This window comes from Protopterus annectens, chromosome 6.part0 (genome assembly GCF_019279795.1).
Source record: "Protopterus annectens isolate FY-2018-M chromosome 6.part0, PAN1.0, whole genome shotgun sequence".
Classification (NCBI taxonomy): Eukaryota; Metazoa; Chordata; order Ceratodontiformes; family Protopteridae; genus Protopterus; species Protopterus annectens.
This window is the reverse complement of record NC_056737.1, coordinates 1402821348-1402845898: the sequence shown is the minus strand read 5'-3', so window position 1 is coordinate 1402845898 and position 24551 is coordinate 1402821348. Positions and strand designations below refer to the sequence as shown.

At 41.2% G+C, this 24551-nt stretch overlaps 1 protein-coding gene across 4 annotated transcripts in view; it reads right to left on the bottom strand.

The window, feature by feature from the left end:
- Positions 1-24551, bottom strand: part of RAB3GAP1 (RAB3 GTPase activating protein catalytic subunit 1) — a 2239542-nt gene that overhangs the window by 1300641 nt on the left and 914350 nt on the right. For all 4 annotated transcript variants that reach the window (XM_044074944.1, XM_044074945.1, XM_044074942.1 and 1 more), the window contains one exon: positions 7080-7148. In XM_044074944.1, coding sequence (XP_043930879.1) covers positions 7080-7148 — 69 coding nt within the window. The remainder of the gene's footprint in view (positions 1-7079; positions 7149-24551) is intronic.

Genomic DNA, 24551 nt, shown 5'->3' with positions numbered 1-24551 from the left:
GGAACACAAATCTGGTCACCAGCGCGGCAAACGAGATCTGAGGTCATGAGGTGAGAGCAGGGCATTATGGGTGAGGGGAGGAGCTGAGAGCTTGGATCCATAGCTGGTAAACCATGCCGGTTCGGATCCGATATCGGATCCATAACCCACAGGTTGCAGACAAATGAATCTCCTACTTCAGATCAGATTTTAAAATACAACAAACTGCAATATAATACGACAAGAATAAAAAGTAATGGAAATATTGAAACCTTAAATGAAGAAAATCCAAAAATTAATGCAGTCAGACAGAAGTTTTAAACTCGGATCTCTTGTAGCAAGAGGTAAATGTAAGTGATAGGCTTTTATCCATCTATGCCACACATCAAATCTATATATAGTAAGTTATTTTTAACTGTACAAAATAGGTTTCCTGGCATCTCATCTAATCCCATAGAACTGGTAAAGTACTTTGTCCTTCAGTAAGAAAGGGTGCTCTAAAAAATGGATAAGGTTGTTACATATGCGAGTACATTGCTCAAATCGTGTCATCTTTAATCACACACTGGCACAGCTGTCTGCAAGGTTTATGTGAGTAGCATACATGATATTCCAAAAATATATCCTGAAGCTCAAACGAAGTCATCATTCCACGATATACTTCTTTAACTTGCCCACTCACAAAGTATCTAATGATGCAACTACAATTTCCTAACCAAGCAACTTGTCAAGGTAGAAAACATTTAAAGATTCCTTGTCATAAAAAGTCAAAACCTCAACAACCCAAGTTATTTAGAAACATTTCCTAAATACACCATTCCCTGTATCTGTGCCTTGCATTATGGGCAATGAACAGCCCTCTGCCTTTCAAACACTTTTTTTTTCTGGAATACACACTCAATAATGTTAACTTTAAAATAATCCCTAATGACAGATCATGTGCAAGAGGGAGGTGGCATCTTTAGAAAAGGGAAGGTGCAAACTGCATAGAAATAAATGGAATTTGTGGGAAAAAAATAAATACAGAGCAATTCTCTGGAGAACAAGTAATATTTCAGAGAAGGTAGGATTTGAACAATTTATGTAATGTTAAACTAAATAATACCTGTTAAGACAGTAATCAAACTTGCACGATGCATGAAAAAAATCTTTATAATGGTTTGTTTTCTCTTTTATAATAGAATGTACATTAATGCCACTATATAATATGTGATATTAATAAAGATGTTTACAAAAGTTACAAACAACTGATGCAAGTTTCTCTAGAATAAACTTTCCCCTGACTATAAGGCAATGTCTGTTTCTCTGCACATTTAAGAAACATGTAAATGGGCACCCATAAATTCCAATACAGGATAATTAATGGCCATCAAGTTTCTAAAAGGCCAACAGGCCATATGCTTGTTTCCCAATACTATGAGCAAAACAAAAGAAATATTAAATGACTGGAATGCCAAAGTCAGTCCTGCGATGGGGAAAACAAGTATGGGACAAGAAGAGGATGACTTGCTTACATTGATGACTATACAAACGTTGATATCAGTGACCTTAAAACAGGAATTCTGGAAAAGATGCTGAGAAATCTGTCAGCAAACAGGATTATTCTTTTAAGTAGTAACTTCTGCAAGAATAACCTCATAGGAAGAATATAGAGTTCTACTTCCCAGCTCATTCTGAAAGCAGGTTTTGACTTTTTTTTTACAAGGAATCTTTAAATGTTTTCCATCTTGACAAGTTGCTTGGTTAGGAAATTGTAGTAGAATCACGAGATATTTTGTGGGAGGGCAAGTTCAAGAAGTACATCAGGGAATGATGACTTTGTTTGAGCTTCAGGATATATTTTTAGAATATCATATATATAATCATTCAATAGTGGTTCACCCAATGGTTTGTCAGATTCAATGTTCTACAGCAGGAGATGTATCTGATTAAGTAGTAGTAAGAATTAGTGAAGTAAAGCAGCGGACAGCAAATGCTGCCTTTAAATCCAACAAACACAATCAAAATCAAATTAAGGAGCAGGAGAAAGGGCTTGCAATGTCGGGCCCACTAGTGCTATATAAAATGCCCACAGAATTAGTGGGTGAGAAGGGTTTGAAGAAATATCAAAGGTAAATACTGCCAGTAGAAACAGATGAAGTTGCATCCGTGGCTCTACTTTAGCTAAAATAAAAAATGCTAAAGCATGTGGCAAAAAGTACAGTTGTGTGCACTTACCATAAATGTAGATGTTCGAGTGTATTCACTGTTGCAGTCATCACATTTGGGTTATCTGCTTGCAGTAGCCCTCAGTCGGCCTGATTATCAAAGTCTTGGATCCTGCATCGGTTGCGGTCTCATCTTCCATAACGTGAGGTAGTCAGGGGTATAAAGCATGCAGCCGACGCCATTACATCAGTTTTTCTTGCCACAGATGTTAGGTGCCCCCCCCCCCCCTAATAGGAAGCAATTAAATATATATACAAGGTTACACCTCCAACAAAAAAGCAAATACACCAAAAAGCTTTAAGCCTAGTAAAGAGGAAAAGAGGTAAAGCCAAAAGAAGTCACGGGGCTGGAGGGAGTGTAACCAGGATTGCAAAAGTGAATACACTCGAACATCTACATTTATGGTAAGTGTACACAACTGTACTATGTTCTTCGTGTTTCACTGTTGCAGTCACAACATTTGAGTAGATTCCCACAGCTAAGGATGGGAGGAGGAAATTAGATAGCATTAGGACCAGCTATAAGGCCCTGCAAGACTGCAGTGGCAAAGCCAGCTCTTGATTTAGAGAAAATTGGCAAATAGTAATGCTTGGTGAAAGTATGTACAGAACTCCAGGAGGAAGCTTCTAGGATGTCCCTGGTAGGGACACCTCTGAGAAAGGCTGTAGAGGTAGATGCAGCCCTGGTTAAATGTGGTCCCTAACCCTGTGGGATAGGTTTTCCATGCTGCTTATAGCAGAAGTGAATGCAATGGCCTATCCATTTAGAAATGGTTTGCTTTGAAAAAGCCTTCCCCTCTGTCCCTGCAGCAAATGCCACCAGCAGCTGTTCCAATTTCCTGAGAGGTTTAGTCCTGTCCAAGCAAAAAAGTTGTCTGTGCTCATCTAAGGAATGCAGTATATGTTCTCCCTTGTTCTGTGGATTAGAAAAGAAGGTTGGAAAATGAATGGACTGATTAAGAGCCACACTGGATACTACCTTGGGCATGAAGGAGGGATTGGTCCTGAGGGACACCCTGTCCGCATGAAAGATGATGAAAGGCTGCACTGCCATAAGGGCCTGTAATTCAGACACCCTTCTTGTTGAAGTGATGGCTAAAAGGAAGGCTGTTTTCCGAGAAAGGAATTTCAAATCTGCACTTGCAGCTGGCTCAAAAGGCAGCAGTGTGAGTTTTTCCAATACAAAGTTAAGGTCCCAGGCTGGAGTTGGGGCTCTCCTGGGTGGCCTTAAGTTTTTGGCCCCTCTGAGGAACTACTTGAGCAGTGGATGAGAGAAGAGGGGTGGTTCTGTGTTGTAATAAGCTGAAATGGCTGAGGCATAAATTTTGATGGAGGAAAAGGAAAGGCCCTTGTGAAGCATCTCAGTTAAGTATTCAAGAATCTGAAGTAAACTGGGCGCTGCTGTGCCCATCCCCTGAGTCTGGTTCCAGAAACAGAATCTTTTCCATTTTTCAGCATAGGATTTTCTAGCACTAGGCCTCCTTGCCTCCAGAATGACATCCAACACTTGTTTACTGAGGGATGGTAACTGAGAGATCAGGTAATTAGCCAGGCTGCCAGGTTCAGGGTTTGAAGCTGAGGGTACAGAATCTGGCTCTTCTGTTGGGACAGCAGGGTGGGGGTTTGAGGAAGGTGCCATGGTGCCAGCAGTGACACACTGCGCAAGAGGGGGTACCAGTGTTGGCGAGGCCAGTATGATGCAATCAGTATCATCCTTGGTTTGTCCTGTTTGATCTTTAGTAGTACCTTGGAGAGGAGAGGCAGAGGAGGAAAGGCATAAACTGATAGATTTTTCCAGGTGAAGGATAGGACATCCACTTTACAAGCTTGTTTGTGGGGAGTCCTTGTGCAGAATTTGTCCAACTGGTAAGTTCTGGGGGAGGCAAACAGGTCTATATCTGGGCTCCCCCATTTGTTTATCAACATGTCGAATGTCTTTGGTTCCAGTTTCCACTCATGTGGGTCCATAAGATTTCTGCTTAGTTCATCTCCTAGTGTATTTAGCTTTCCTGGCAAGAATTGTGCTTGTAGGTGCACTTGGTAGCTCAAGGCTGTGTTCCACAGAGCCATGGCTAGTCTGCAGAGATGGTATGAGTGGATTCCCCCCTGCTTGTTTATGTACCAGATAACAGTGGTGTTGTCCGTCTTTACCATTAATTGTCCTGGAAGAACATGGTCCTTGAAGTTTGTTAGAGCATTCTGTGCTAACATTTCTTTTTGATTGATGTGCAGGTGCATTTGATTTGGGTTCCATTTTCCCCGAATGCACTTCCCTGCCAAGTGAGCCCCCCCCCCCCCATGCATAGTCTGATGCATCTGTTGTTAGGGTTTGGGAGGCAGGGGGTAGAGTGAATGGCAGTCCCTTGTTCTGGTTGCAGGCCTCTGCCCACCAAAGGAACTCTAAACTGTAGGCAAGGTATGATAGGAATCATTGCTTCTAGATCTTGAGAATGTTAACACCATAGGCTTTTTAGATACCATGGTAATTTCCTCATATGCAGTCTTGCATATGGAATTAGGAGAATGCAGGAGGCCATGAACCCCAAGGCTTGCAGTATTTGTCTTGCCATTAGTTTGACGTAAGCTGTCAAATTAACTTGTTTCTCTGGCGTGAGGAAAGCCATCTGGGAAGTTGTGTTCAAGCTTGTTCCCAGGAAAACAATTTGTTGGCAGGGTACAATATGTGATTTCTTTTCGTTTATGGTGTACCCCAGAGAAGTTAGCACTTTCTGTACAAATGCCAGATGATTCAAAAGTATGTCCTGGCTTTCTGCCTGAATCAGACAATCATCCAGGTATGGGTATATTTGAATATTTCTTTGCCTGCAAAATGCAATGACTGGAGCTAGGCACTTTATGAATACCCTGGACGCAGCAGATAAGCCAAAGGGCAGTGCAGAGAACTGATAGTACATGTAGCCTGATTGGGATGTGCAGGTAGGCTTCCTTTAAAGCTAGTGTTGCCAACTAGGCATCCTTGCTTAACATAGGAAGCAACTGGTGAAGAGTTAGCATCTTGAATTTTGGGATCACCAAAAAAGTGTTTAGGATAGAGAGATCCAGGATAGTATGCCAGGAGTTGTCTTTTCTGGGCACCAGGAAAAGTCTTGAGTAGAAACAATGTCCCCTTTCCTCTTCTGGGACAGTTTGAATAGCCCTTATACTTGAGAGAGAGAGAGAGACTTGCTTTTGAGCCTCTGCCCACTGATTTGGGGGTAGATCTGGCCAACCGTTTGGGGTTGGTAAAGTGTGGAAGTAGAATCTGTATCCTTGGGAAACTATATTTAAAACCCATTTGTCCTGGGTAATGAGTTCCCAGTTTTTTGCCTGCAGGACAATCTTTCCCCCTGAAGGAGCAGTCAGTTGAGAAGGGCTTGGAAGTTTTAAAATTGAGTCATTGAGACAGTTTACCATAGGGGGGAGTCTTACTACTCCCTGCTTTGGAAGTGGGATCCCCCCCACTGTTTAGTCCTGTGCATACCTTGGGACTGAAGCCTGGGTGTTCTGCTGTTTCTGAGTTTGGACTGAGAAGGCCCGGAAGAGGCAGGGAAGTCGGTTCTGAGACTCGACAAGGAAAATTTCAGGAGTCGGCCGACCGGCACTTGTGAACTGCTTCTGCTTCGGGCACCACACAACAAGAAAGACTGATGTAATGGAGTTGGCTGCATGCTTTATACCCCTGACTACCTGATGTCATGGAAGATGAGACAGCAACCGATGCAGGACCCAAGACTTTGATAATTAGGCCGACTGAAGGCTACTGCAAGCAGATAACCCAAATGTGATGACTGCAACAGTGAAACAAGAAGAACATCAGAAGTCAGCTGCAAAGATGCTGCTCATGTAGTCATCTGGGCAGTACCTTTGGGCCTAGAAGCTAGCTTAGACATGAAATGATCAGAGGCTGCATGGATAATCTTCAACTTCAACTGTCAAGATGTCAACAAAGACCTCTTATCTTCTAATGAAAGATTCTTACATTTTAATAAGGAGTATTCAGATCCTTAATCATTATGATGATTTCTTGGAAGTGAAGCCTTTCACCTTGAAGAAAACCTTCACTATTCCTTTATCATGGCAGTTCTGTACAAGGTGAGGAAGGCTACAACTGCAAAGCATTTACTGGTAGATGCTCACTGCTTCATTAAAAAATATATATTTTCAAGCTCTTCATACATATTTTGATGATGATTATGACTGAAGTACTGGCACACCTCAGTGCTGTCTTAGAAATGTTCTGGAGTCTTTCTCTACATCAGTCAATATAAATGTTACGATGGATTAAAGAAAATAAATTTGCTACCTTAAACCCGAAAGAACATGATGTGAACTTCTGAATACTTGCACCTTGGAAGCAAATGATAAAAGTCTAACAAAAAAGCTGTAAGATAATTTGGAAGGAGTGAAATCTCTCTTGTAGATGCCAGCATGTGCTGAAGAAAATGGACACATACAATCAACAAGCACAAAAGATGTATATTTTTTCAAATTTTGATTGGAAAAAGTATATATAAAACCAAAAAGTGCATGCTGTTTGTAAATCACTCCTACTCATGCTAATCTTTTTAATACTTAGAGTCCTATGAATGTGAGGACTGAATACAATGCAATGTACTGATTCAACAAAAGCACTATTTGTCCCCTAGCAACATACCCATTACCCTGCTTTTACCAGCAAATCTGCCATCCAGTACATGTACTTTGTATTTTACATTGATCTTGGAAATTTCTATCCATTCTTTCTTCAAAATTACACTAGTCATTATAAATGGGTTGAATTCTGAAAGCTACTGCTTTTAAAACAGCATGCAGTTACCACAAAGTACTTACTGTTCTTAAAAAAGAGATGGAAAATTTAGCAAAACATGCAAATGTTGTGTAACCAATACTTACGAATAAACATCATTGTCAACGATGATGCCTTCGGCAAGATGAGGCCATGTTGCCGACAAATGGAGTTCACTAAAAAACATTAATTTAGAAACTTTACAGTAATATACAAACAAATTCACTACTGTCCAAAGAAGTGTACACCAGCAGGTCATAATAGCATACATTTACTACAAAACACTGGTATTTCAAATACTAGCTTGTGTTTATTATTTTCCACATGAATTTCTTAACATTTGACACATGAAACACATGTACTAAAGCTTCTACTTATTAATCCATTCAGATATGTACATGGACATAGCTATTAATTGGTGGAATTAACCCACCTTGCATTCCAAGTAACCACTGGAGAGGAACCATTACCTAGCTAAGCTTGAAAATGGTCAGATGAAATAATGCTCTACAAAGGCTAACAAATTAAAATAAAATCCTTTCCAGTGCCTCAGATGTGTAAAGTAATGATAGTAAGCACTGCTGTATGACTAATCACATGGTACAACACCTGCTCTTAATTCTAGGGGGATATAGAGAATGGTAAATAATGACAATGCATATATACCCTAGATTCAGTCTCTGTCAGTTAATCCTAAATCTTGAGCATCTGTGCTAGATTATGTTAAAGCAGCGAAGTAGACACAGTTCATACAGACTGGTATGAAAGCTGTATACATATATGTGCAATGTCAATAGAGATGCTTCATGTAATGCTGTCCACAAAAGATGTAGGCCTCAAACACCTCAATTCCAAGTTCTGCTTACAGATAGGCATGCATCTATTTCTCTATTTATCTTACAAAAAAATACGCGTCAGCACATCTGGGAAAGGAAACAACATTCGAGAAGTTTAAAAAAGGGTGTACTGCTGCTACACATTTTTCTGTGTGACATGTGCATAAGTTCCATAAACAGAGAAGAACATTGTATAGTGTAAGATTAATTTTTGCACAACAATATGAAACTCTCAAAACCAGTTTTTTGATTTTACAGTTGAACCTTTTACATGACTTCCTAGGTACTACACACCACGCTTGTTTCATGAAGCAATATTGCCATCCTAAGCTCTTCTCTGTCCTTACTCCATAAGCCTATTTAGACTTTGCTATTTGTAAAGATTTTTGAAATGCTCTGTGTACTTCTATTATCCTCTGACTTTTTTTCCAAATAGACATAAACCTTAAGCTCCTTTAGTCACTCTGGGTGACTTTTGTTACTGACCATATACCCTTTTTGTTGCTTTGGTGTGGGCAGCTTCAATTAAGTTTTTTGTCTCTGAGTGAGTAGAAATGAAGGCTGTACTCTACATCTGGTCTCATCAGCTGTCTGTTTAAAATAAAATACCTGCTTTTGATAGTGTGTGTGTCTTTTCGTAATGCATCCCAGCATTCTGAATTGATGTCTTCTCAGTCTCTGCTTAGAAAATACATTATAAATACCCCAATATGCCATTTCCTTTTCTTGTTTATAATATACATCACCAGTCTTGTATTCCCTGGCAATTTATTGTGCATGTAAATATCTGATTATTCTCCATAATGCAAAGCTCATTCTCATCACATCTGCAATCTGTGTCAGCTGCAATACAATTTTCTTTCTAATCTTTTTGCAGCTTCACGTGTGCAGGCATTAAAGAAGACTAGTCTGTCAGCTAAACCTGGTACTTATGTCTAAACCTAGTTTAACTGTATACTTTATTTAATAGTACCTTCTGTGCCTTTCTGTATTCAGATTTTGACCCTGGAATCCATACTAAGTACAGCTACTTTGGACATATTGTGTCACTTGCCTTGATAAAACACCACATCTGCAACAGATTCCCTGGCTTACTCTTTTGGCCACAAAAACAACAACAACAAAAAAACGTGGTATACTTTGTATTCCATGATGCACTAACCCTACTGCATGGTACTAGACTCTAATACCGAATTAATTCTTTATTACAGCAGAGATTCTATCTGCCACCAAAACCAAGTTAAATTATTTGCTTTCTCTGCCACTTCTGTGAAATGCAGTCACATACAACATGAGTACTTCAGAGTTTAAGAACAGGAACAGTGTTACTGGCAAGTTTAAGTCTTAGCTGCTATCAAACCCCATTTGCTCTGTTCATTTCTGTTCATTTCCGCTTTTAAGAGTCTTTTAAAAATGTCTTCTTTGAATGCATTAGTTTTAACATTGTTATCCAAAATTTATTTATTTATTAACATTTGAGTACCAGGAAAGTCCAACTGGGTAGAAGCCCATTTTCAGTGGAGGCCCGGGTAGGAAAGCTCCAATTATTTAAAAAAAAAAAAAAAAAAAAAAAAAATTTTAACAATAATTTTACAATCTTCAAAAGAAAAAAAATCATTTGCAGTTTAAATAATTATAACAAATTAGTGACAATATAAAAAAAAATAGAAGTTATGTACTCACTGTAACGTTCCATGTGAGTTGTTCATCTCGCCTTCATTCTTTCAGATGGGTTCGGAGACAATCCTCGGCTCCGAGTCAGACAACTACAAAGCTCGAGGTCTTCAGACAGCTCGAGGCCAAGTCCCTATCCCATGATGCACCTTGAGTTACCTCAGATCTTGTTTGCTGGCTCTAATAATACCATATGCCATTCTGTCACTTTTTAAGGTAAAGACCATAGGAAAGACAAAACAACCATGATAAAAAAATGAATCTCGGTCCTCAAAAAAGCCTGGAGGGGGTAGGAGGGTGGGAAGCAAGAATGAAGGTGAGATGAACAACTCACATGGAATGTTATGGGTGAGTACATAACTTCTTTTTGTGAAGTTGTTCTATCTTGACGTTCATTCTTACAGATGGGTAGCGTCCCAAGCATCAACTTTCTCGGGTGGTTCAAGGGAGTATGTTTCTCATTACAGCAGAACCAAAGGAGGCCCAGTCCCTGGAGGCCCTACTGACTTTGTAATGAGTGATAAATTTATTTATTATTTTATTTATTTAAATTTGTTGACCAGGAGTGTCCGACTGGACGTGGGTCCATTTTCAGCGGAGGCCCGGGGAGAAAAGCTCCACAGTAAAATAAACAGACAGTAGTTACAATGGATTACATAGCGATTAACAATTTAACATAGAAATTACTTACAACATATTTACAGATGAAGAACATAGTACATCAGTAGACAACTATCTGTGAAGTACATAACAGGCATTAACAAATGTAACAATGAGACGTTCCTGAAGTACTAGGCTTATAAGCATCTGAGCTTAGTAGTTGGATGGGGTGGATGATATTAGAGTGGGAGTTGCAAGGGCATAGCCAGCATGTTTTTAGGTGCGCTTTTAATAAAGTTTTGAAGTTGGTGCATGATGGTACGGAGGTAATTGTGGGTGGGAGTGAGTTCCATAATTTGGCTATGGCGCAAGAGAATAGTGCTTCACCAGCAGAGTTATTGGCTTTAGTGATCTGCAAGTGATTTTTGTTGCTGGATCTTAGTGGTCTGGTGGTGCGATAGGGTTGGAGTAGATTCTGGAGGGATGGGACATTTAGTGGATGGTTTACTAGTTTGTGGGTGAGTGAGAGTTAATACCACTGAAGGAGGTGAGGGAGTTCAAGCCAGCCCAGTTCAGCAAGTGACAGACAGTGTTGACTACGGTAGGATGCCCTTGTGGTGAATTTGGCGATTTTGTTGTAGCAGGTCTCTAGCTTGTTTAGATCACATTGCCTTAGGTTAGTATATACTGGAGAGGCATAAAGTAGGGTGGAGATAAGATGGGAATATGCTATTGCAATCTTTGCTGCTTTGGTGAGAAATTGTTTATTTCTGTATAATGCTCCTAGTTTTTTGTGGACTTTTTTTATGGTCATGGATATGTGAATGTCAAATTTTAGTTTATTGTCTATTTCCACTCCTAGCAATTTGGTGTGTTCAGTTGGGTATATAGTGGTGTTGTCTTTTGCTGTGATGTTAAAGTGAGAGTTGTTTTGAGTATGTTTGGTGGGTTGGAAGATGAGTAGTTTAGTTTTGTTTGGGTTGAGTATTAATTGGGCATCGGATAACCATGTTTCAACAGAGGAAAAGGCTTCCTGTGTGACTTTTTGCAGTTTGGGTAGGGACTGGGCTGAGCAGATGATGGTTGAGTCATCTGCGTATTGGATGAGTGTGCCATGTTTGGTGGCAGAGGCTAGATTATTGGTGTAAACAGAGAAAAGTAGGGGTCCAAGGATGGATCTTTGGGGAACCCCTATGGAGACAGGTAGTTGGGGAGATATGTCATTCTGCCATACAACGGATTGTTGGCGGTCAGACAGGTAACTCTGAAACCAGTTGGTGACTGACTGTGAGAAGGATAGGTTATTGAGGACGAGATAAGTTGTTTGTATGGGACCATGTCAAATGCTTTAGATAGGTCTAGGAAAGTAGCAGAGGAGAGACAGCCATTGTTTTTATGCTGAAGGATAGTGTTAGTAAAGGAGAGTAAGGCAGTGGTGGTGCTATGGTTTGGTCGGAAACCATGCTGAGTACTGGAAAGGAGGTTGTTAGTAAGGAGGTAGTGTGAGACCTGAGAGTGTATGCATCTCTCTAGTATTTTGGAGAGTGGAGAGAGAATAGCTATGGGGCGGTAATTGGTTAGTTCTGCAGAGGGTCCGCCTTTGTGGAGGGGAATTATATGTGAGACTTTCCACAATGTGGGAATGTAACTTTCTGACAGAGATCGGTTAATCAAGATGGATACTGGGTAGGCCAGAGCATCAGCTGCGATTTGTAGGTATTCACTTGGGAGGTTGTCTGCTGCTAATTTGGTGGGTTTAAGTTTAGTTAAGAGTTTTTTTTATGTTGGAGGTAGGTACAGGAGAAAAAGAGAAGGCAGTGGGGAGATTACTTGCTGAAGGTGTGGGTTGGAGGGGAGGGGGCTTGTGTTGTTTAGCTAGTGATAGTATGGTTTGGGTGAAGTGTGTGTTGAATGAGGTAGCAATATTTTCTGAGGAGTGAGGGATGTTAGGAGGAGGGGTACTGACTTTACCTGGGTGGAGGATGGAGTTTATGGAGGACCAGAATTGTTTGGGGCTCTGTTGTGAGTCTAGGGCAGACTGGTAGTATTGGAATTTGTCCCGTTTTATTAGCTCTTTGACTCTATTGCGTAGTTCTAGGAATTTCTGTCTAGCTGCGGGGGTTTTGGTTTTGTGCCAGTGCTCCCAGGCTTTATCCCTGTTTTTCATTTCTGACTTAGTGGTTTTCTGTAGCCATGGGGAGGGTTGTGCTTTGGTTCTGGAAAATCTTATGGGGGCATGGTAATTAAGGATGTTCAGGAAGGTAGTATTAAAAAATTCAACTGCGTCATCTAGACTGAGGTACTTTAGAGCATGCCAGTTACATTCTTTGAGGGATGAGATGAATGGAAGTGGTTTAAAGTTTATTTTTTTACGTATTTGACGATAGATGACAGGTTTAGCTTGGTACAGGTATTTTTTGAGTAGGAATGTTGGGGAGTGATCACTGAGGCTATCTGATAAGCAGCCTGTTATATATGACTGGGGGTTCTTACTGACTAGTATCCAATCCAGGGTAGTGTGCTTGCTGGAGTTTTTATTTATCCTTGTTGGTGACTGGACTAGTTGGGTGAAGCCATGAAGGTGTACATGATGGGTTGGATTGTTGCCAGAACAGGATTGTCAGTCAATATTGAAATCACCTAAGATGATAGTTTCTTGGGGGAGATGGTGGGTAGACCAGCTGAGGAGGTTTTCTAGTGGAGGGATGTTTTGGCCAGGTGGGAAGTAGCATCCAATTATGTTGATGGTTTTGTTTTGGTTAATTTTGAGGTTGGTATATATTATTTCTTCATTGCCTATTTGTGGAGCTGATGATTTTAAGATCTGGAAGTTTAGATGCTGTTTAAATATTATAGTTACACCATCTCCTTTTTTGTTTAGCCGGTCTACTCTTAGTATGCCGTAACCTGTAGGGAGTATTTGCTCACTGGTAATGTGAGGTTTTAGCCAGGTTTCTGTCAGGATGACTATATCTGGGGAGTATAAGTCTATGGTGGCATGGAGTTCATGGACTTTGTTGGATATACTTCTAATATTTAGGCTTAGTAGAAGGAAGTCACTTGGCTTTCTATTGGCTGTAATATGGGAGAAGTTGTGGTTTCTAGTCTGATTATGAAAATTAGGGTTGGAGATGGTAGGGCCAGGGTTGGGGTGGATGTCTCCACTTAGGGCTAGTTTTGATATGCATGAGATTATTAGTTTTCTCAGTTTTTGAATGTGTTTGTTTATAAGGGAAACTTTATGATTGTGCTCTGTGGGTAATAGGTATGGTGGGAGGGTTACTATGTTAAGTTGTAGGGATGCTTTACGTTTGAGTAATATAGTTGGTAGAATATGTGGGGGGTGCATAGGGATGGTTCTTGAGCTGGTGGGAGGGGAGCTGAGTATGGGTGAGACATGGGTGGTGGTGTGAGTAGTAGTACAGTGGTAGTGGTTGAGTGGGGGAATGATGGAGCTTTGGTAGGATGTAAGATATGCAAGGAGAGTGCATGCAGTGAGCAAAGGAAAGGTATGCTTGTACATGTCAGTTGAGGAGGTGTGATAATAGAGAGAATATGGAGGAGGTAGTGTTGGGTTAGCGCTGTGGTTGGCTATTGGAAAGATGGGAGGGGTTTGAGTGCAATAAAGGTGGGACCACTGGGGTGGGAGGGAATAGGGGGCAGGGTGGGGAGTGAAGCGGGTAGAGACCCTGTTAGGTTCTTGTATGAGGGGCTGGAAACAATCGCAAAGCAAGACAAGTATGTGTTAAGAAACAATCACAATTGACCAAGGACTGCTCTGAAACTGTAAGTCTTTTCTTAATTTCTCAGGTGGAAAAACAGGATAACCTTGTATCAGTAGGCTACTGTGGTCATAGTTTAAATTAACAAACACACAGTATTGATCAGTTATGGATACTATTTGCGATCAGAAGGGAATAAGAGAAAGTGGAAGATGTGTGTATTGGTGGTGGGGGGTTGCTTACAGCCAAAGCACAGTGCTCTCCAGGGGAAAATGAAGATTGGCTCAAACAGGTAGACACATACTCAAAGTTAACTGTAGCTGTTTGCAGACAGTTCAGACTCGGACTGCGCTTTTCTTATAAGAATGTTAAAGGTGGTACCGCAGTTGAATACTTAAGAGTGGTGTTAGGTCTAGAAAAGAAGAGTACAGAGAGGAGTAAGCACTTTTGAGATGGTAAATATATATTATAAAGATTATAAAAAACACACTGAGCAAATAGCTACCACATGCAGGACAATGTCCTGAACCACTACTTAGTATATGCAGATACTGAGCCAATTGGAAGAACATTAGAAAACAAAAACCCAGACAGTTATGCAGCCACAGATAAAAATATAGCGAGCAGCAATCTGTCGTGGTTTTCTAATGTGATTCTATCCACCAGTAACAGCACAAACTTATAGAAATAATTTAGACACTAGTATGAGCTGTCTACACACAACACAATTACATGAATAACATTAGTGAACAAGGTGCAGCTATGCAAATAGACCATACATACTATTATACTAGAAACAACTTGGTGCATACAAAATGCTAGCATGCCATAGTAACATCAATAATAAAGCATAAAACATATTAGATGTCTAATACAATTCAACATAAACATATACAGTTGTAAAATGTCTAATACAATTCAACATAAATAGGCATTTACAGTTGTAAAACACTTACTGGAGAGACACTGAGCCTTCATGGGGCCTGTAGCAGAGTGGATTGTAGTTTTACAAATGGTGCCTGCCACAGGCAATATTTATTAACTCTGGGATTGTCTTAAGGTAATAAACAGGGAAGGGGAGGGGAGAACAAGGGTGTGAGCAGGCAGTTCTTTGTACTGCTGCAATGAGCCAAAGCAAGACAAGTATATGTTAAGAAACAATCACAATTGACCAAGGACTGCTCTGAAACTGTAAGTCTTTTCTTAATTTCTCAGGTGGAAAAACATGATTACCTTGTATCAGTAGGTTACTGTGGTCATAGTTTAAATTAACAAACACACGGTATTGATCAGTTATGGATACTATTTGCTAACAGAAGGGAATAAGAGAAAGTGGAAGATGTGTGTGGTGGTGGGTGGGGGGCTGCTTACAGCCAAAGCACAGTGCAAATGAAGATTGGCTCAAAAAGGTAGACACATACTCAAAGTTAACTGTAGCTGTTTGCAGACAGTTCAGACCCAGACTGCGCTTTTCTTATAAGAATGTTAAAGGTGGTACCACAGTTGAATACTTAAGAGTGGTGTTAGGTTTAAAGTTAACTGCACCTGTTTGCAGACCGTTCAGACCCGGACTGCGCTTTTCTTATAACAATGTTAAAGGTGGTACCGCAGTTGAATACTTAAGAGTGGTGTTAGGTTCAAAGTTAACTGTAGCTGTTTGCAGACAGTTCAGACCCGGACTGCGCTTTTCTTATAAGAATGTTAAAGGTGGTACCGCAGTTGAATACTTAAGAGTGGTGTTAGGTTGGAGAGACACTGAGCCTTCATGGGGCCTGTAGCAGAGTGGATTGTAGTTTAACAAGGTGTGAGGTATGAGGCTTTGACCAAGTGGCTGCTGCACAAATATTGTCTATTGGTACCCTAGCTGAAAATGCAGAAGATGTGGACACAGCTCTAGTAGAATAAACCTTAATTTTTTGTTGTAGAGGTAAATTGGCAGCTGAGTATGTGAAAGTGATGCAATCAGATAACCATTTTGATAGGGTTGTTTTTGCCACAGGCATACCTTTTTTAGAATCTGAAAAGGAAACAAAAAGTTGTTTGGCTCTTCTGAATTCTTTGGTTCTATCTAGGTAAAATCCGAGCTGTCTGTGAACATCAAGTTTGTGCAGCATACACTCCAAATTGTTGGTGTGTTTAGGGAAAAACGCTGGCAAATCTGCAATTTGGTTAAGGTTAGCTTCAGTACAAACTTTAGGTAAGAATGAAGGATTTGTTTGCAGTGAAACTCTTGTCAGCATGAAAAAAACAAATACGGAGGTTTTATGGACACGGCTTGTAGTTCTGAGACTCTTCGAGTAGATGTGATGGCTACTAAAAAGATAGTCTTCCAAGACAAAAATTTCAAATCGCATGAAGGAGCTGTCTCAAAAGGTGGGAGAATAATGCGTGAGAGCATACAATTTAGGTTCCAGTGGGTATAAGGGGATTTAACTGGTGGTCTAAGGTGGAAAGTCCCTTTAAGAAAGGCTTTGGATAGCTTGTGTGACATTATGTTAAAGCCTTCAGTACCAAGATGAAAATTAGAGATGGCAGCAAGCTGCACATGAATTGTAGCTGCCGCCACTCCTTTTTTGAAAAGCATAGTCAAAAATTCTAATATAGAGGAAATAGAGGCTTGGTAAGGGTCAATGTTATTCTGAGAAGCCCATATGGAAAATCTCTTCCATTTGCAGAGGATTTATGAGAAGATATTAAGATATGTTGCATTTTGTTTGAGAGGTTATGGAACCTGGCTATGTTGGGGGAATTGGAGCTGTCACTTTTAGGGACTGAAGGAAGAAATGAAGAGCCCCCGACGAGTGCATCAGAAGGTCCGGAACTGGGTCTAGAATCCAAGGCTCTTCCAACAGATGAGGTCGAAGGAAGGGGAACCAATTCTGACGAGGCCAATGAGGGGCTATTAGAATGATGGTCCTTCCCTGGGCTTTGGCTTTCTGTAATACTTTGGGTATCAGGGTAATTGGTGGAAATGCATAAAGGAGACCTGGAGGCCAATCACATATGAGTGCGTCCCTTGGGGAATCTCCCTGAGGGGGAATCAGGGCAAAGTAACTTCTGCATTTTGTGTTCATGGGGGATGCAAAGAGACTGCAGCAAGGGTAGCCCCGTTTGTGGAATATTCTTTCCACTACTTCATTTTTGAGGGACCACTCGTGAGGCAACAAAATTGCCCTGCTCAGTTTGTCTGCAATCACACTGGATTTCCCCGGGATGTGCATTGCTATCAGAAAGTGCTGGGTAGATGTAGTCCACTGCCATACTCAGAACATCTCGACAAAGAGGATAGGACCTGGTTCTTCCTTGTTTGTTTAAGTACCAGACCACTGACATGTTGTCCGTCTGAATCGCAATTGTCCCCAGACAGAGAGAGTCCTGAAAGTACTGCAATGCCAAGAGTACTGCTCTCATCTCCAGGACATTGATATACAGATGTGTCTCTTGTTCGGCCCATGTGCCTTGGGCTGTTCTTCTCTGAAAATGCCACCCCACCTGACCAGGGAAGCTTCCGTGGTCACTGTGGCCGATGGTGATGGTAGGCCAATATGACGACCTATCGTTACTTGGAGAGAGGTCAACCACCACCGAAGATCATTTCTGCATGTGTATGTTAGAATAATGAGGTGTGACATTGGGAGCTCTTGAAGAGACCATTGCATGAATAGAAGCCATTGTACAATCCGCATGTGCATACAACCCAGTGGAATTGCTATTATTGCAGCTGCCATCATACCCAACAATTTTAGCACTTCTGAGGCTGGCACCTTGTCTCTGGAAATGACATTCAGAATTTGCTGACAAAGTATTGGTATCCTTTCTAAAGGAAGTTTTAAAGTGGTGGTGGTATGGTGGTATCCAAATCTGCTCCAATAAAAACGATATGTTGCGAAAGTGACAAGGCAGATTTTTCTGAGTTTATGGTAATCCCTAGTTGATTGTAAAGAGTAAGTGTGGTGTCTCTGGCTTGTATAAGTTGATGCCTGGTGGTGGCAGAGAAGAGCCAATTGTCTAGGTACCGAAACACCTGGAATCCGAAACACCTCAGTTGAGCTGAGACCACTGCTATACATCTGAACACTCTGGGGGCTGTTGTGAGACCAAAGAGCAGGGCCCAAAACTGGTAGTGATTGTCTCCCAGCCGGAAGCGCAGATGATCCCTGGATGGTCTGACCATTTTTATGTGGTAGTACACATCCTGGAGATCTATCAAGCACATCCAATAGTCTTTCCCTAAGAAGAGAAGTATTGACTGTAGCGTGACCATCTTCTTGACTGATCTGTTTAGTCTGCTGAGGTCCAAAATAGGTCTCCAGTCCCCTGTCTTTTTTGGAACTAAAAAGAATCTTGAGTAAGTTCCGGATCCTGTCTGGTCTGCTGGGACTGGTTGGATGACTCCTTTTTCTCTTTGGACCTCTATTGTTGCTTGTTCCCTGTAACTGGATGGAACATCTGGGATTTTTGTTATCAAGGGAGGAGGAGTGGCGAAGGGGTAAAATATCCTCTGGAAATTATGATTTGTACCCAGTTGTCATTTATTTTTAGCCAGGCATCTGGATACAAAGATAAGCAACCCCCGACTTTCTCCAGAGTAGGACAGTCGGGCCTCCTTTCAGGAGCACTGGTAGGGCTTCCCAAAGAGCTGGTCTCTGTCGGCCTGATTTTGCGGACCCCCCCCCCTCTGCTGCGAGGGCGGCGTCTTCCATTATTGCCCTCTCCTCTGTCCCTGGAGGGGGGGGGGGTTCATCACGTGTCCAGAAAGGCTCCTCAGACTTTACGGAACAACATCTTTCCTCCCTTTTGACCCTTGGGGTAGGGTCTAGTAGGGCTGGAAAAACGGACTCCGATGGCAGACAGAGTCTTTCCTTCCTGCTCACACCTGGTCAGAGTTCCCTTAACTTTGGGCCCGAAAAGAGACGAGCCATCAAACAGGGTGTTGACACAGGATGACTTAAAGGGCTCAGCAAAGGAACATAAGCGCATCCAGGAGTGTCTACTAACAGCAATTCCTGTACCCGCTGCCCTAACTGTACCATCAACTGCATATGAAATCAGACGCATGGAAGAGTTCACTAGAGAATTAAGGGTAGCAAGCTGGGACACAGCCTTGTCTATAGCTCCCTCAGCTACCGTACCCTGTAGAGCATTTAGGAGGTCTCTTTGCAGTCTTGTGAAATGTGTGAGGTAGCTCAGTGAACAAACGGCAAAAGTCGCTGAGCTAAACATGCTCTTCTCATATCTCATTACATCCGAGTGACGCCTCCAGGTGCATCTGCAGTTAACTCCTACTGCTCCTCTAGGCGTCAAATATTACTTATGCATATTTGCATTAATAATTCCAAAACCATGCTACATACAAGGCTTAAAAATATTTTATCTTGAAGCATACATGATGGCAAACACAATTGTATTGATATTTGACCTCTGTCAATGAGTACTTGTTAGAATTGTAAGGTGATAATTTAATTTTTAAAGGCTCAGGCCACATCCACTAGGAGTTAAAGGTACATACTCAAAATAGTTGCACTGGAGTGAATGAGATATCCATGATCCTAGAGTCTCTATTAGGAGGATGAACAGAGGAAGAAGTTTCTGACATCTCCTTTTTGGTGTCTGCCACCACCACCATAGCATCAACAGGCACTCCTTTTGTGAGAAAGGTCTTATCGTGAGGGGCAGAAATAAATTTCTTGGGCCTCCTAAGGACAGGCTCCATAGTGTCTGAAGACTCCCACGCCCTTCATGAGACCAACTCCATAAGCTCATTGAAGGAAGGAGACACCCAAGAGGTGGAGGGATGAGACCCAAACGCTTTCAGCAGGACTGACTTTAGGATTTCCAAGATATCTGCAAATGAGATATCTTCAGAGGGGGGACCGTGGGGACACTTCTGATTCATCAGGACTCCTGCGGGGAGTCTAGATGCTTCCTCTCGCAAATTCTCTTCCTGGGAACCTCGTCAGTGGGAGCATCTGGTGAGGTCTCGGAAGAGCAGGGACCACCCAGTGGGTCTTCCTGAGGCTCAGGGTCTCTACGCTTCAAAGGAATCTGTGAGGCAGAAGTAGACACATGCACTTTTAGGGAAGAGGTAGTTGGCCCTGAAGTTGTGGATGTCCTGGGGGACATTACTCTCCTCATTGCTTCAAAAGCACCTCTGCTCTGGTGAGAAGGAACCCCTGCACCGGAAAAGTGGGCTCCGATCCAGAGGTAGGAGCCAAACTCATCCGAGCTGAGGCCCCAAGAGGTGAAGATGGAACCAAAAGATCGGTGAGACTATCCTCCCCAGACTCATCCAACGAGTGGCGGCTCCTAGACTCCTCAATATGCTCTGAGGAGGTCCGAGTAATTGGAACCGATGGCACTGGAGCAGGCGTCGGCTCTGAAGGCTCCACAATCATCAGCTCCAACTCCTCCAGCTCTGAAGGACCGGTATGGCTCGGAGGAGGAAAAGGAGATGGAGGAACAGTTTTTGGTTCTGAAACCACTTGGGTCAGAGCACATAAAAGTTTTGCAAACACTGGTGCCTGTAACAACATCTGCACCACACGATCCATATCCAAATCAGATAGGCTTATCGAGGACCGAGATGAGTGCATCGAGAGTGTCACCGATTATAAGATCGGTGACTTAAGTACTTCGGGGACTGGTTCTAGGACTGGGGACCGGCTCCAAAAAGTAAAGAAGCTTGGCTCCGAAGGCTGTAGAGTCGTGTCGATGTCTTTTTAGATGTTGTCAGATCTGAAACTCTATGTTCTGGAGAAGAAGACTTAGAGGACTTAGATTTCGGGGATTTACCAGCTTTATCGTGGTCGCCCAAAGCTTCCTGAAAAGATGATTTTACAAGTCCTCTGTCAATTAGCTTCCTTTTTCTTTCATGCAGGACTCTGCTACTAAAAGAATGGCAGATGGAACAACTCTCTTGTAAGTGCAGGGCACCCAAACAGTAAACACAATTGACATGACTATCAATCACAGACATTTTCTGTCCACACTTTGGACATTTTTTGAACCCACACTTGGGTAGTTTTTCTTTCTACTGATCAGCCATAACAAGCCAATTTTAAATGCACACAAGAAACAACTATTAATAAAGATAATAAAGTCACACACAAGTGTTCAACAAGTCCAAACAACACACATGTATTTTAAGCTATAAGCAGCTCTTAAAACAACTGCCTCTATAACACTAAATGGAATCTAACTATTAACTGTAACAACACACTATTATATACTAAACACCGTTATTAATACAGCCCTTAAAAAACAAATGGAGGTTTTTCAGAGTGGTTTTGAAATACGGGAGAGGATGGTATTGACCTGATGGATACAGGTAAGGAGGTCAAGGCCTTAGTAACCTTGTATCAGTACAGAGAATACCCAGCAGATTTGATAGGTTTGTAGATGGGGAGGAGTTTTTGGTCACTGGATCGCAATTCGCAATGACCAACTGAGAATATGGTTGTGTAGAATGTTTTTTAGTGCTGGACAGTCAGTTGGATGCTGGATAATTTTATAGGTAGTGAGAAGCTGTGTATATGTTAGTTGATGAGGCAATTCTAAACAAATTAGGACTTTTAGCACTATACTATGGTGGATTCTGAAAGGGGTATTTTCGCAATTTTAACTTTTGCGAAGCCTGGAGGTTAGTAAGCATGGCAGCATCATAATAAAAGTGTGGGGAGGGGAGGAGATAAGTAGTGGCAAGTGAAGTTTTAGTTGGGACTGTGAGAAAGTTTTTGTCTCTGTAAAACATCCCTAGTTTTTATGAGTTTTTCTTATGCAATTTTGTATATGCAGGTTGAATGTAAGCTTATCATCCACTATCACCCCTAATGATTTGATATGAGAGGAGACTTCAATTGTTGTAGTATCAAGACAGAGGACTTTAAATTTTGTTTTATCATGAGAGGGATTTGAGGGGAAAAGCAGCAGTTTGGTCTTCTTTTGGTTGAGCATGAGTTGCGAGTTATGAAGCTATGTTTCAGTGGCTGTTAAAGCTTCCTGAGTAATTTAGAGGTGTACCATGTTGTCAAATGTGCAATGAGAGTAGAACTATCTGCATATTGTATTAGCGTAGCCTGTTGTGTGGACTTACTGAGGGTTGGTGAAAATGTTCAAGAGGAGGGGACCAACGACCAAGCCTTGTGGTACACTGGTGGTGACTGGGAGGTAAAGAGAGGGTCTGGAGTGCCATTTTACTGAGTGATACCTATTGGGCAGGTAGCTTTTGAACCACAAAAGGGTGGGCTGAGAGAGAGACCTAGTGAGGCCATCTGAAGTAGAAGTTTGCTGTGACAAACTGTACCAAAGGCTTTAGACAAGTCTAAAATAAGGGATAGACTAGTTTGCTGTTATTTCTAGCTTTATTGACAGTGTCCATACAAGTTAGAAGTGCAGTGATATAGTACTATCGGAAGGGCAGAAGCCATGCTGTGTAACTTATAGCAGTTCTTCCTGCAGGAGACAGTCTAACAATTGTTTTTGAATGCAGTTTTCAAGTATTTTGGCGAGGGGAGATAAGATTATTACTGTCTGTTGAATATTCTCCTATGTGCAGAGGGATAATGTGTGACTTTTTCCTGACCAAGGGAATGTGGGATTCCTGGACTGACCTATTTACAAGGATTGATACATGATAGGAAATGCTATTAGCTACTATTTTTTACATACTCGCTTGGAAGCTCATCAGCTGAAGGAAAGCATGTTTTAAGTTTAAGTAGTTTTATATGTGTCTATATCAAGTTGTCGAAGGTTCACTTACACAAATCTTTCTTCATTTACCCGAAACCACCAAATGTTCAATTTTGCAAATTTTCACATCAAAACAATATTTCACCAGGGAAAGGAAGGACGTAGTCAACACTACACTGGAACACACACTGCAGTGTGTCAGACCCACCCAAGTGGGGGGCTGAGCACCGCCAACTATATATACCAACTCCGAGATCACACTACAGTGGGTAAAAGGGCAAATTTGTGCTGTTGGCCAACTGCTTCTTTTCCCTACTTAAACCTTTCATGGACGTGAACGTTTGTGGAACAATATAGATCAGTTTTATATAGGATGTGGGCACAGGTTTGTAGATGAAAGTGGATGTGATGATATGTGGCTATTGGGTAGAGTTGGGATTAGATGTTCAGGAATCCTTGGTTAGAGATGCTATACTATCTATAAAATAAGAGTTGAACTGTACTGCAGGTTTCGAGTGGTGAGTTATCAGGAGGGGTCTATATTACATTAGCGAACACACTAAATTGCGAACGCTATATAATCGACCCAAACAAACTGATGTGATGATATGTGGCTATTGGGTAGAGATGGGATTAGATGTTCAGGAATCCTTGGTTAGAGATGCTATACTATCTATAAAATAAGAGTTGAACTGTACTGCAGGTTTCGAGTGGTGAGTTATCAGGAGGGGTCTATATTACATTAGCGAACACACTAAATTGCGAACGCTATATAATCGACCCAAACAAACTGAAAATTAAAAATGTTGAACACACGGATCAGCGATCTTTTTCCCAGGGAAAAAAATTGCCTATCCATTAAAAAAAAAAATCTAAACACAATATAAAGTAGGGACTTCGCACCCCTTACTTAAATATACAAACTCTGAGATCCCTAGGGAAAAAAAAAATCGCTGTTCCGTGCTTTCAGCATTTTGCGTAATCACGCTCGACGAAAAAGCTTTCACTGAAATAATAGGAACCCATCAGGAGAGGTGTTTGGGCTGAATATTTGTTTGGGATGTAAGATTTCTTTAATGGATGTCCAAACTTCTTTAGAGTTGTGTTTAGTATTATTCTGAAAGTTATTATAGTATAGTTTCTTTTCTTTATGTATTTGCTTTTTAGTAAGATTACAAAGCATTCTAAAGTTTTCTCAAGATATTGAGGTGTTTTATATTTTTCCATTCATTCCATGCTTTTTTCTCTATGCTGCATTAGCATTCTACTCTGGATAGCCAAATTGTATTACTTATTTTTAGTCTCTTAGTTTTCCAGGAGGTACAAGGCTATTTAGAATATTTAGAAAAGTTCTACTGAATTCATTTACAGCATCATCTAAGGGGGGGATTTTTAGGAAGTTCCATTTAATAGAGGATAGTGTAGAAATTAACATTTCTGGGTTAAACTTGGAGATGTTGTTTGCTGTTTTATAAATAAGCTGTTTAACTGGATGTTTGAGATGTCTGGTCGTAGAGACTGGAAACTATCACTGTGACAATTTGACATTGTACCCGTGGTAGTGTATTTACTAGGGTCTGATACTAGGATCCAGTCTAATAGAGAAGTTGATGTCTTGCTATAATGTGTGGGGCTAAAACTTAGTTGTGTGAAACCATATAAGTTCATGCTCGATATAGGGGAGTTAAGAGTGTATGCCCAAACAAATGACTTTCACATCACCTAATAGTATTTTTTTTCTTGTGGAAATGTTATGGACATTTAATGTAGGATATTTTCCGGTAGACATGAATTGTCGCCAGGAGGCATGCAAAGGACAGTAATACATATTTGTTTATAATTGTTTATTTTGAGGAAAGCAATAAGAAGCTCTGCTGAACTGAATTTTTGGTACTGGTTTGCTGTAAGGGGAGATGTGGTATGTAGTGGGAAATATTAAAGCCACTGCCAACCTTTCCTCTTTATACGGTCTTTATGGATATTATAGCCAGGAAGTATAACTGCAAAGTTGTTTGTGCTGATTTTAAACCAGGTTTCAGTTATAGCGAGAATGTCAGGA